This window comes from Trachemys scripta, chromosome 4, assembly GCF_013100865.1.
Source record: "Trachemys scripta elegans isolate TJP31775 chromosome 4, CAS_Tse_1.0, whole genome shotgun sequence".
Lineage (NCBI taxonomy): Eukaryota > Metazoa > Chordata > Testudines > Emydidae > Trachemys > Trachemys scripta.
In genome coordinates this window covers 90,424,846-90,438,495 of record NC_048301.1, presented here as the reverse complement: position 1 = coordinate 90,438,495, position 13,650 = coordinate 90,424,846, and the positions used below count along the sequence as shown (strand labels likewise).

The 13,650-nt window shown below is 35.9% G+C and overlaps 1 protein-coding gene across 5 annotated transcripts in view; it reads right to left on the bottom strand.

Annotated features, from left to right (window-relative positions):
• The window catches only part of ELP4 (elongator acetyltransferase complex subunit 4), a 256,311-nt gene that overhangs the window by 133,459 nt on the left and 109,202 nt on the right, over positions 1 to 13,650 (bottom strand). For all 5 annotated transcript variants that reach the window (XM_034769884.1, XM_034769882.1, XM_034769881.1 and 2 more), the window contains one exon: positions 1,340 to 1,448. In XM_034769884.1, the coding sequence (XP_034625775.1) occupies positions 1,340 to 1,448 (109 nt within the window). The remainder of the gene's footprint in view (positions 1 to 1,339; positions 1,449 to 13,650) is intronic.

Below are 13,650 nucleotides of genomic sequence, written 5' to 3'. Positions count from 1 at the left end.
CAATCCTGCAAAATCTGATCAATTTTTAGAGTTTTAGATAAAGAGTACCTATAAGAAAATAAAAACCAGTAAAGCTTTTATGTTTAGTATTATTTATTGGGACAAAAAACCAAAAGTATTTAACATGAGTTCTTAAAGTAAATACAGGATAGGAAAGGCATATATTGTCTTAAAGACCTCCTTCACTATTAAGATAAGTTCTATTATATTAAATTAACAGAACTGTATTAGAATGCAAAAATGCCACATAGGGCCTATACAATAGGCAAATTATTTTTGCAGTAGCTTTTGTTTATTTTTTCAGCCACTCTTTTCTAATAATCAAATGTACATTATTTTCTTTTCTTTCTTTTTTAAAAAGGTTTGCTCTGATTTATGAAACTGCAGCCTGAACACATACAGTAGTATAAAGTGTTCTTCAATACCATTTCTGCTTCATTTTCTGTGCTCTAGCATGGAAAAGCATTGCCACATTTTCACATGCTTACAGCAGGCTTCAAATAAGCAGTTCAGTCTTTAGACTAGAGGTTTCCATGGAACTACAGTAGTATCACAATAATAATAGCGGTAATTTATGCGCACACAGATCACCACTCTGGATTAGCTAAAACTGTTTGTTATTCACTGCTTAGGCTATGCATATCTTCTAATCTTTCCGAATTTAAATAGTTCTGCTACCCAAACTTTTATAAAATCTTTGTTAACTGAACCCAATGATTAAACACTGTTACACATGTTGAAAATAAGTCACTAGAAAGACTGGATAGAATAATAAGATTCTCTACAAAAATTAGTTTCATATTTATTTTTACCTTCACTAATTTCCATACTGAATACTTTTGAAGGAAGAATTGCCATAATTAAAAACAGTAAACAGTAAATTATCATCTTCAAACACGAAGTTTTGCATACTGCATCATTTAGCAGTTCATTCGCTTAAATATATCATGTTTTTTCACGTTCTCTATTTAAAACTTGGCAGATCAGAAATATTGATTTCATGACAAGTTCAGCTCACTGGTCAGATGATTGCCAAGCCTCCCCTGCATGTGAATTCCCCAAAGCCTGCCTGTTGAGATGTACATCTGATTGAGCCATGCCCCAGTAATATGGCTTGACAACATGCAAGGAGTTGCCATGTTTCCTTTGCAGCCTTAATGCACTTTACTGAAAAATTGCCTAACTCAAGATTGGTTAGCAAGGAGTAACATTTAAGAGGTATATTCCAAAATGAAATCAAATGCTACTTCACAGTAGATACTCCAATAGGAGAGTAAGCTGCTAAGTGCCCTAGAAGCACTCCATGCAGACTTTTTGCATTGCTAAAGATGGAACTTACCCTGGTAATCCTTGTATAATGGATTGGTTTCTCTCTCAGAGCCGATAAATGATTCAAGACCAACTACCGTATCTGACAAGTTTGTTACACGTTCCATAATTGCTTTATTCTGTAAAACATGGAAACAAAATATACATCCTCTGTGATGAAAAAGGTAATTAATGTTCTGAGAGTAGTAAGTCTTTGTCTTCTAATGACAAACTGAAGTGAAAATAGGTCATCAATACCTAGAAATAACCAGAAACTAAAAAAGCTTCTAGTAATCTGCATCTAAGGGAAAACATGCCCGAACTAAGATGATCTGGAGAGAGAGCTGACTCCGAACTAAATTTCATACTTTTTCTAAATCTTCATTTTGATTTATGCATTTATTCATATTGATAAAGATTTTCAAAGGCATACACAGCATTAGGTAGCTAACTTTCATTGACTTTCAATGGAAGCTAGATGCCCAACTACCATTTGTCCCTTTGAAAACCTCATCAATTGAAAAATGTATTAAAACATGATATTGCAATCTTTTCCAAAATGCATTATCCAATTACATGTTTTAGAATAGTATACAAAGACAAAGGGTATAATTAATAATAAGTAAAAAAAAATTTCAGTCATTTTTGTTTTTCTTCTGAATCAGAAAGTACACTGTGGAACATATAAATCCAAAAAACAGTAGTGTCGTATTTCCATTTCTCGATATATTTTCAGTTTAGTTGTGATATTTTGGGCTTAAATCTCCTCTCTGATATCTGAGAGTGTATTGTCATATGTATCCTAAAATCAGCTACTCTGTTTGCACAGAAATACAATACTGAATTTTACAAGACAGAGAAATATGCACGTTGGATACCAGAATAGAGACCTCCATATTTAACTGAAGAACAAAATGTGCTTAAGAGTTTCTTTGTAGATACCACTGTATGATGAGAAGTAAAATATGATAAAATTATGATGAAAACAGAATGCTTCAACTTAATCAATGTGTTTATCTTAAAGCAGTCCCCAGAGTTTTTATACTCTGTCCTTGATAGCTGTGTACACATGCCATACCCACCATATTTTCAGAAAGTAGCAGGCCCAAACAATTACCCACAAATACCCATTCTAGGTAGGAGGAATTAGGCCATCATCTGATTCTAAAGCCTTTTCCATATCCTGATTCTCTTTCTTAATCATGTGCCCTACACTTAGGGAGAAAGGGCCATGAGATTATCAGCTATACAAAGATTTTATATTATATATCCGAAAATTCCCAAATGCAAACAATGATTTACATCCAATATTTAAATAAAAGCAGATCTAAATACATTGACACAGTCACAGATAAAGCACATTACACTGCAATGTATAGGACTTTTAATTAAAAAAAATATATAAAATATAAAACCCAATATCCCTCAAAATACCATATTTAGCAACATACTAGCCTTCTACTTGACTATTGAGACACCTGCAAAACACATGGGGAAGGTGAATGTTTCTTCTTAATGTTGGTAGGAAAGTGTCTGAAAACCACTTTTACATCAACCCCCAAAATAACCTGCTTCTGCTCCACTCCGGCCAATCTGCTCGGGGCAGCAGGACTAAGATCACCAATCCCATAATGCCCCTCCCCATGTACCTGACATAATTCAATCCTGTGGATTGCTGACCTTTCAAAGCCACCACTTGTGTAGGGGCCAACATAGCCTGTTTTCACATGGAGCCAGACCTCTGTGAAGTCATTTCATGGTGAAGGGTAATTTGCTGTTGTACTCGGTGTTACTGGTTAGAAAGGAAATTCTAAGTGATCATTTGGACTATGGTAATGAAGTTTGACTGCATCTCTTACGCACACCATTATTACATCACACCCTAATGACATATACTACTACAAAATTAAAGCTGAACTTGTGAACATTTTCCCACTCGACTACTACCTGGCCAGCAATAATGATATACATTAACCCCATATTTCAGAGGCTCTTGCTAGTGCTAATCTAAGGACAATTAGAAAAAGCAATTGTAGAAGTATAGTGACCAGTGAGCTCTGAGCATCCAGACACTGGAAATTCTAGAATTTTGTCTAAACCAGGTTCTTTGGCAGGCTATGAATATTATTTTTATTACCGGTATATTACCAAGCTGCACAAAAATACCAAATAGATATTAACAAATACAAACTAAACTAATAGTAAAGCAAGAAATAAACTCGTAATCATACTATACTTAAAAACAGTTATTAAAGGCCATTACATGCAAATTTTGGTAAACTGTATGTTATAAATGGTGTGGTAAGCTATTTTAGGTACAGAAGATGCTCAGGCATCATCAAGATGACCACAACATGCAAAGAAATAGAAATTATAAAAATAACAGCCACTCATTTTGGAATTGATTCGGGAGACCATTTAAGTACATGTTTAAGTCCATTCTTACTTAGGACAGCACTTAAGCATGTTTAACTTTAAGTAGATAGTTAAGTCCAATTGGCTTCAATGGGATTTAAGAAAATGCTTAAAGTTAAGTTCATGCTCAAGTGCTGTCTTGAATAGGTTTGCTTTCCTGGAGTGGGGCTTTAATGTTCAAGTTGGCTTTGTTTTAAAATATACCAAAACATTCTTCTGGTTTGGGGATGAATACATTTTATGCATAGAACTGTCATAACACGAACATGTTTCTTTCTATGGCATTGTTGACAGAGATCTGTTTATATCACATATTTTCCAGTTTTCAAAGTTCAGCATATTAATTTCCAATCAACGCTTATGTCAGCACACAGATTGTTGTGATGTATGGCATGCTGACATAAAACACACAAATCACGTTGCCCCATCTGGGCTTGAAAATTTAACAGAGCTCCAAATCTTCTTTCAACCCTATACAAATCTCCCACCAGCTTCTGGCGGAAACTTGGCAGGTCTGGAGATGAGCCATGGCATGGCTAGGAGTGGAGCCAGGAGAGAAGAGAATCAGGAAAGAAGTTTGCTGGCAACTAGGAGAGGCATTGTTTTAAATTACGTAAAACAATCCTGGAAAGTTCTCTGACTTGCTAGACGCTTTGCAATTTTTCTAAATTAGTTACTTCAGCCAAAATGTAATTATTATAGCAACATGGTAGCAATCCTATAGTGAATGTCGGGGTGGGTATTCCATTCTACCCTAGTTTCTAATCATAATTGCAGCCAGAAATTCTCTTCTCGACTGAATGTTTGGTCTCAAGCCAAATATGTGTGTTGGGGGGAAGAGAGGTGTTTTTTGTTTTAAATCTGAAAAAAATACATTTGGTCATCTTTAAATATGAGTGTGAAAAAATATACTGTAAGTTTAAAAAATAATAACTTATAAGATTTTTTTCTTCTCAGACAATTCCAAAGTTCCTTTGTCATACTCCTTCGTTCTCGACATTTATGTAGTCCTCGGTCACTCTGTATGTTTATTTTTTAAATAAACATTTTAAAAGAAATTAGGGATGAATTAATATGATGTATGGACCATAAGCATATATGGAATTCTACTGCCATATAAATATATAGGGCCATATATGTTGAAGTTTGCACATTGACATTATTTTCATGGGGCTAGCCTTCTGGAATCACCCCCTCACCTACCAAAAGATAGTTCAAGCAATCCTGGTTCATCAGGATTAACTACTTAGAGAAAATCAACTACTTTGACCCACTTTGCTACCCCTAGTTTGCAAATCCTACTAGTTCCCTTCTAATTATGAGCCTCAACCTTCCTTCCAGAAGTCAAAAAATTCCCAGGTTCCAAATAGCCATCAGTTCCAGACAGCACAAACCTATGTTTTGCTTTGTACTTTCCCATTTTAAAAGAAATTAAAAACCAGGAAAATTGAATGCAACACATTATTTTAAGTTCTCATTCTTTATATAGCATTGAGTGAAAACAGGTGAAAACTAAAAAATGAAGCTTCTTAAGTAACACCAGCTTGTCTACACTGGATTTATACATAAAGTTATACATTTAAACAGGAACATTAGTAATTCACATTATAGATGTGTCATGAAGCCTAGTTAACAGCGTTGTGACAACTAAAAATTTACGAAGTTAAAGATATTCAGAAGCTTCAATTTTCATTATGACCTTTGTATTAACATAATTTTTGACATTTAATTCTATGCTCCATTTGAAATTAAGGACTACAGTACTATATCACTTTCCAAACAAAGGTTAGAAGTGTCCTTTGGTGAGAGGGACTTCATTTGGTGGTTACCGTGCTGAAAGACATTGCAGTTACCCCAACATTAAGTTTCTTTAAATCGTGATATAAGGTGTTTATATTGAATGAAAATCAAATTAAAAAAAGTTTAAAAAGTGTTTCATTATCTACAAAAGTTAATTAAAGAAACCACAGAATAATTAGCAAGGGATGTACAAAACTATTTAAAACAATGAAATAACATACAGTTCACATGCAGTACAGCCCTGGATAAGAGTACAAAACTTTCAATCATTCAACATTTACATTTAGTTGCTTTTGTCCATGGTATTTAGTTGGTAAATTTCAGCATAACAAGCAAAGAAATACTAGTTATTACCCCCACATATTGGGGATACTCCCATAAAAGTTTGTAGCTGAACAGGCATTATTTGATAAACACTGCTCTACAGCCAAAATGCTTCTGAAATAAATGTCGTCAAACTTTACTAATTCTGGGTCACTGAGAATGAAAATGATGCTTAAAATTGTTGATTGGCTCTAGTTTTCAAGATATGCTATTGGGTCAGTATATACGACCCTTGACTTGGGAATGGTGGAGGATAAGTGAGTTATAAAGGGAAGGGATCTCAATTTAAACCAGAAATGACTAAAATACATCTTTGACTGGATCTATGAATAAATCTATGACTGGGTTTGGACAGTACTTGCTTTTTAGGCAAAACAATGAATGATGCAATCTGAAGCTGGTATTGCATCATACATGATATGAATTGCATCATGTTATTCCTAGAAGTCATGGATGATGCAATCATAACGAAGCTTACATCACTCTGCTGAACAAATTGCCCTATATCAGCTCAAGAAATCATACAGTGTCATACTCTCTTATTTGTCAGTGTTTGATTTTGCAAAGGGACACATTTCTGTTTAGCCAAAGTGAGCAGAGATTCCTCGTACTTGTGTGAACAGTGCAGATAACTTCTGCTATGTTTGTGGTGAAATGACTTTTGCATCACAAAAGCACAGTATAACCACTATGGTTAAGAAAGCCTATCACCTTTATTTTGGCTGCAAAATTGGAGATCAGGACAAGAGGTGGGCCCCACACATATGCTGCAACACTTGTGCAACAAATCTTCGCCAGTGGTTGAACAGGAAAAGGAAATCTATGCCTTTTGCAGTGCCAATGATTTGGAGAGAGCCAACAGATCATACCAGCAATTGTTACTTCTGCATGGTGCCTCCAGTTGGGAAAGGTGTGTCAAAGAAGAAAAAGTGGACTGTGCATTATCCAAACATTCCATCAGCTATATGCCCAGTACCCCACGGAGAAGGGCTGCTGGTTCCTGATGCACCAGAATCATTCTCACTTGAGTCAGATGAGGAAGAGGATGAAACTTCTGATCCTGAACCATCAATGTCACAGGACCCACATTTTCTCTCATCCTCCTCCTCTGAACCACACCTCATAACACAAGGTGAACTGAATGACCTTGTCAGGGATTTGGAACTACCCAAGAGTAAGGCAGAGCCGTTGGGCTCCAGAATACAGCAATGGAATCTCCTGGCAGGTGATGTTAGGGTTTCCATGTTCCGTGACCGTCAAAAGGATCTTGTCCCATTCTTCTTCATGGAAGGTGATCTTGTAGTCTGCAACAACATCGATGGAAGCTCTCAACGTTGTTCACGATCCAGATGAATGGAGACTGTTCACTGATTCATCGAAGACGAGTCTTAAAGCTGTTTTACTGCATAATGACAATGTTTTGCCATCAATTCCAGTTGGTCATGCAGTCCATATGAAGGAAATCTATGACAACATGAAACAACTTTTGAGGTGCATAAACTATGACCAACATCAGTGGCAGCTTTGTGGTGATTTGAAGGTTGTTGCTCTCTTGCTTGGTCTGCAGACTGGATACACAAAGTACTGCTGTTTTCTCTGCGAATGGGATAGTTGTGCAAGAGATTCCCACTACATCAAGAAAGATTGGCCACTCTGACAGTCATTGGAGCCTGGGAGGAAAAGTGTTCAGCATTCACCACTTGTTGAATCAAGGAAGATTTTGTTACCACCCTTACACATCAAGCTGGGTCTGATGAAGAACTTTGTCAAGGCCATTGACAAAACACAAGCAGCTTTCAAGTACCTCCGTGGAAAATTTCCAAGGTTAAGTGAAGCTAAGATAAAGGAAGGTGTCTTTGTTGGTCCTCAGATTCGTGAACTTCTTCGAGATGATGCATTTGACCATGCACTGCGTGGCAAGGAAAAGATGGCATGGAAAGCCTTCCAGTTAGTGGCAATACATTTTCTTGGAAACAACAAGGCAGACAACTACAGGTTGTTGGTGGAAAACCTCCTCAAGGCATACAAAAGCCTTGGCTGCAACATGTCAAGTAAAGATACATTTTTTGCACTCTCATCTAGATTTTTTCCCACCGAACTGCGGAGCAGTGAGCGACGAGCACGGCGAGCGATTTCACCAGGACATTGCAACAATGGAGAAACGCTATCAGGGCAAATGGAGCCCATCAATGCTTGCAGACTATTGCTGGACAGTGACAAGAGATGCTCCATTTAATGAATACAAGAGACAAGCCAAGAAGCGCCGAGTAGACACTGAATAGGACTAAACTATGTACATAATAGTTTTTTGCCTTTTGTTTCATAATAAATTTTATTTATATAACCCTTTTGCTAATTTTTAAAGTGTTACAGAAACAGGACAGATGAAATATTATCATGTAAAGCCACCATAAACACATGAAAATACCTAGGTTTACAATTTATGATTAAAACTCTACTATCTACACAATATACATAGACATAAAATGTAAAAACTTAAATATCTTAGAAACAGTAGCCAATCAGATGTTTTAATTGTCATATTTGAATTCAGCACATCAAAATACATAATAAATAGCACATTTTATCTCTGAAGCAGACGACTTCTCAAAAATTGTAGACCAGTGTAATGGATGTGTAAGCCATTGTAGGTCTCCACAGTAATTAAATCTGTAGTTGTATGGATTTCTGCCATCACCAATAGGTGATTCTTTAAAATCCTGACACTTTACAGAAAAGGATATGAAAGGTACAGAAATCAATCAGAAGGGGGTAGTTTAGGCAAAAATAATTAGTGTTTGATTTTTGCACTAAAAGCAGATTTAGATGTACTTTCTCTAAGTTTTTAGCACAGCATCCAAAGTAGACTATGACTATTACAATCATTTGTTTATTTCTCATGCCTTACATTCTATGTCATGGAGCTGAATTAACTAGTGATACCATAGCAGTTGTAACCTAAGTTAGTGCAGTAAGAAAAACAAGCTGTGTGTAATCCTTAGAATAAATAAGTCTTGACATTTTCTGAAAGGTTATGTGTGCAATAATATGGTAATACCTGCAAAATATACCAGCACTTACCACTTGTCATTACTGCTTAATCCCCAAAGTACAGCTGAATCGAAAGGATAAATTATTAATACTTAAGAAACAACTAAATTATTTATCTCCATTTGTTATTAATTACTGCTACTGAAATCATAAAATTACCCATACAATTTAGATCATCAATAAAAATTAAAGAATGTTTTTAAAAGTTTTCCCTCCCTGAGCTATCACTAGACTATTATCCAATAACTATTAGAGATTAGATTTTTATACTAATTTTATAACGAGACAATACTTGCTTTACCATTTATAAATCCATGAAATAATAGAAATTTTTAAAGTGGTCTATTTTAAATAAGTATATTAACTACAATTAAGAATTGTAGCAAGTACAAATGATGCATTTGTTTTAAAGCTGAATTTGCATTTCTTGCAGTTCCAAAATTCCTACTAACTTCTTTCTGCATTTTTCATGCAGAAAGAATTTGGGATCAGGCCACTGATATGTAAAAATCTATTTATCAAATGGATTAAGCAACTCTACACAGCTGAATGAAGTGTTGTGAAATCTATGGTGAATGGCAGAAGCCCTGAAAAATATATTCCAGGGGATTTCTACAAATCTGTGTGGCCTTCTGAAGTGAACATACTAGATTTAGGCCCTAACCCAGCAATTTGATGCAAACCTCCATCTTGTGAAGAGCCCTACACTGCCTTCACTAGGATTATGACCAGGTGTAGGGGACTGCTCACAGCAATCTGATTGCAAAGGCCTTACTTATTGTTCATGTGTTCCCCTAATTTTTGTTCGCATCCATGTCGAGTTTATACTGGTTTACAATCATACTATGAATAGTACTTTCAAATTCATGTGCCCAACAGAAGAAAAGAAAAGCAAGAATATCTGTAGTAAAAACTCAAACACCTAAACACATTAGATATCTTCATAAAAAACGGTAAAGGAATGGGGAAGGTATCATTTGACCGAGGCATAAGAGTAGTATTAATTATGAATTTTGTTTTTGTGTTATTGTGTTAGAGCTTTTTTAAATAATGATGTTATTAATTTTAATACCTTACATGTATATAATATCTTTCATCTGTAGAGCAATGTGCTTTACAAAAATTTATTCATTAACTGTGACAACACCCGTGTGAGGTAGACAAGGAAATATATTTTCACATACTGCTGAAATGCAGCCACCTCTGTGATAGGACACAGAAGTGAATTCAGTAGTGCACATTAACACTAACAGTGCACATTAGCACTAACAGAGTAATACCATATTTGAAAATACTGGATATATCTGAAGTAAAAATTTAGCTAGGAGATCAGAATTAAACACCCAACTCCTACTGAACATGTCATGGGATCTTTGGTGAATATGAGTTGTCAGGGCCTATTTATTATTATTGTTATAACCTGCATCATCATAGAGTCTGAAAACCCTACAACATTAAAAATACTTTAGTTATCTTCTAGAAGGAAGACCTCCACAGCTTCCTTATAGTGAATAGATCTGGTGATTAATATGTGTGTCAGACATGTCTGACTAAGTTATTTTGGGAAACATCCACATTAGCAGTTGAGTTTTACAACTTGCTCTAAAAGGTAGTGAAATTTAGAGCTTAGCCTTACCTCTAACGGGAGTTCCATAATCATAGAACTTGCACCAAAAACTTCAAAACATGGCTCTATTAGCCACAGAGTTCCACCACAGCACAAGTAGATGCAGCAAAGAGAGGAGCTAAAAAAGCGATCAGTGAGCTATCAGGGTCTTATATACTTAAGATCTTAACACAGCCTCAACTATCAAATATAAAGACCTTGAAACAGAAACAGAATTGAATTGGCATCTGTCTCAGAGTGTGGAGCACACATAGTGTAGGGAGAACAGATGTGTTCCTGTTCCTGAATCTTGCTCATTTGGCAAGCTTCTGCATGCTGTGCCAACTGCAATGTTCAAGGTCCTTTAGGGTCAGCCCTACATATAGAGCAGTAGTCCATTCTGGAGATGACAATGGCATGTATCACTTTCAGTAAGCTTGCATTACAGGAAAAATGGTCAATCAAAAGTCCAGCTGAAGATAATAGAGGCATTTATAACTTCTGCTGCTCTCTGGGCATTCAGAAGTAATGAAAAGTCTAGTAGTTTCCCTTCATCCAATCATCACACCATGAAAGGAACTGCGGAAAAGGTCCAGACCTGCAAGATGTGTAGAACCAGGGGACATCTGTATATTGACAGCAATTGAGTTTGTAGAGCGTGAGTCTCTCACCCAGTAGCCTTACATAGATTTTGAGTAAGAAAGGCAACAAAAATTCAGGATATCACTTCAGGATTCTGCAGCTGAGAACACTTGGGGAAGAGGAAGAGTTAACCATCACTATCCCTTAAAACCAGTGTGAAATATATAGGCGGAAGTCAATGTTAGAGTTTTACCATCACCGCCTTCTCAATAATCCTATGCAGGAAAGAGAAGTTTAAGAATAGATGGCAATTTCTGGAATCATTCTTGACCTATTTAAGAGTTACAAGTACATTGCCCTCTGTCAAGGAATCATTAACTAGTTTTGATACTATCAGTAACAGATCCAGACATCCTTCAGAGATTTTCACCAAACAAGAGAGACAGGAATTCATTTGGTATGTATGGCATTATTGTCCCCCAGTAGCTTTATAATTTCTTGAGGGACTGATCTAAACTCGGTTACAGAAGGTAGTATGCTTTCTCCCTTACACTCTGGTTCTAGTTCAACAGGACTGATGAGACTAACCCAGTAGTAGCTGATCTCTTCTATGTCAAGATGAAAGCTCTGCATGACAGGAAATCCCTGTCTCTGGTACTGGGCATAGAGAATCCTGGTTAGTTAGCCAGTTCACTATTCAAAACAGTTCCACTGATCACAACTTCACAGCTACTATGAAAGGAGAGTGATTTTCTTGTTTGCCTCACATACATGGCATAATAACATATACACACTTTGAGCGCAAATTGACAGGTTTTGGCTTTGGTTTTCTACCATTTTTATTCCATTCTTTTTCCTTCTTATTTCATGTGCCAAAGGCTATTGGTGAAATACAGGGATCTGTACAGTACATTCGTATGGTAGGGGGCCCAACAAGACAAATAAAGTTACTATTGCAGCATATAAAATCTATTTAAATAAGACTTTTCATCCATTCATCTTAAAATGCTTTACAAAGGTAGGTTAGCACCAGAAGCCTAATTTTACAGATAAGTAAACAAGTAGAAAGAAGTCAAGTGACTTGTCCAAAGCCATGGAGCCAGTCAATGGGAGTGTTGGGAACAGAACTTGGGTTTCTTGATTCCATGTCTGGTGCCCATGTGCTAGACCATGCTACTACAAATTAAGCACAATGCACAGAACTCATTAGTTCTCTTCAAAGAACACATTTTTGCCCTGTTTATAAACTATGGCTCTGAACATCCAATAAGCTCTGTGTGAGCAGCCCTCTGCACCGGCATGGAGCTCTGATAAAGTCGATGATTGCATAACTTCAGTAGATTTCCTGCTACACAGTTTTAGTCTGCTAGTAATATGCTATCTTCTAAACTCTGTGGCTACACTGACTATATTTAACATACAGTAAGATTAAGTGGTACGATTGTTCATCTATACTATAGAAAGGCATTTGATGGAAACTACTGTATGTTATTTATATTTTGCTAATTGTCTGAAAAATGTAATATTGACACTATCACTTCGAACAAATTTTTTAAAAACAAGAATCCTATGCTACAAGTTGTTCATAGCAAGCTATGAAATACGCATGCAAAATTTGAAGTAGGCTCACCTAACAACCACATTTTGAATCTGCTTTTTCATTCTATATTTGAAAATCATAACAAAAATGCTGAACAGCATGTATTTCAAACTGTGTGGCTTAAGGAAATCTTTAATATTCTTGTTGGGAATTGTTCATTATAGAAACAGGATTAAAAGGATGAGACCCAAAAAATGCATCTTTTGTTCTCATTTTGACTAAAAAAATTCACTGCGGTATGTTTACCAATTTAGAAACGGCTGGATTTTCTGCAACGTGAGATCCTTAAATGATCCTTAAATGGAATGTATGTAATTCACAGATAGTCAAAGCACAGTTCTTGCCTACATAAATAATTACTAATACACAAATCTCAAACAGAGCATGGAGCTCTTTTTGTAATCAAGTGGCAGGTTAAAAATACTAAAGTTTAAAATAATTTTACACTAATCCCTTATTGAGTATAAAATTATAGGCTGTCATCAGGAGCAGGCTGGCAAAACTAGGTCCAGATGGGAGACTGCTGGGAAAAAAGCTGAGGTAGGTGGGAAAATGATGGGAATCTGATGAAGACATGACTGCTCCCTCTGCTGGCAAGGCCCTCACCTGCTTTAATTTTTAACTAATGACTAGCGTTTCTTTAATTATTTAGGATATAGCCAATAAATAATGCACAATGTTCCTTCCTCAGTCTGTTGCTGTGCGTTTGCACATTTTTGAACTCATGGTGCCCTATTTTACTAGAATAATTTGTTATAACATTAGGGCTCACATGGTTATCAAGATACCATTACTGATATTATATTTTAACTGCATTTGGCACAGAAGATGATAATATTCTATTTACCTTTATAAAAATACGGATTTTGTTTTTTAAAAAGCTATGTGTATTTCATGTTTAATTTGCACACTTCATAATACTATGATTGTATATCTGTATTCTGTACCTGCTCATCATTATACA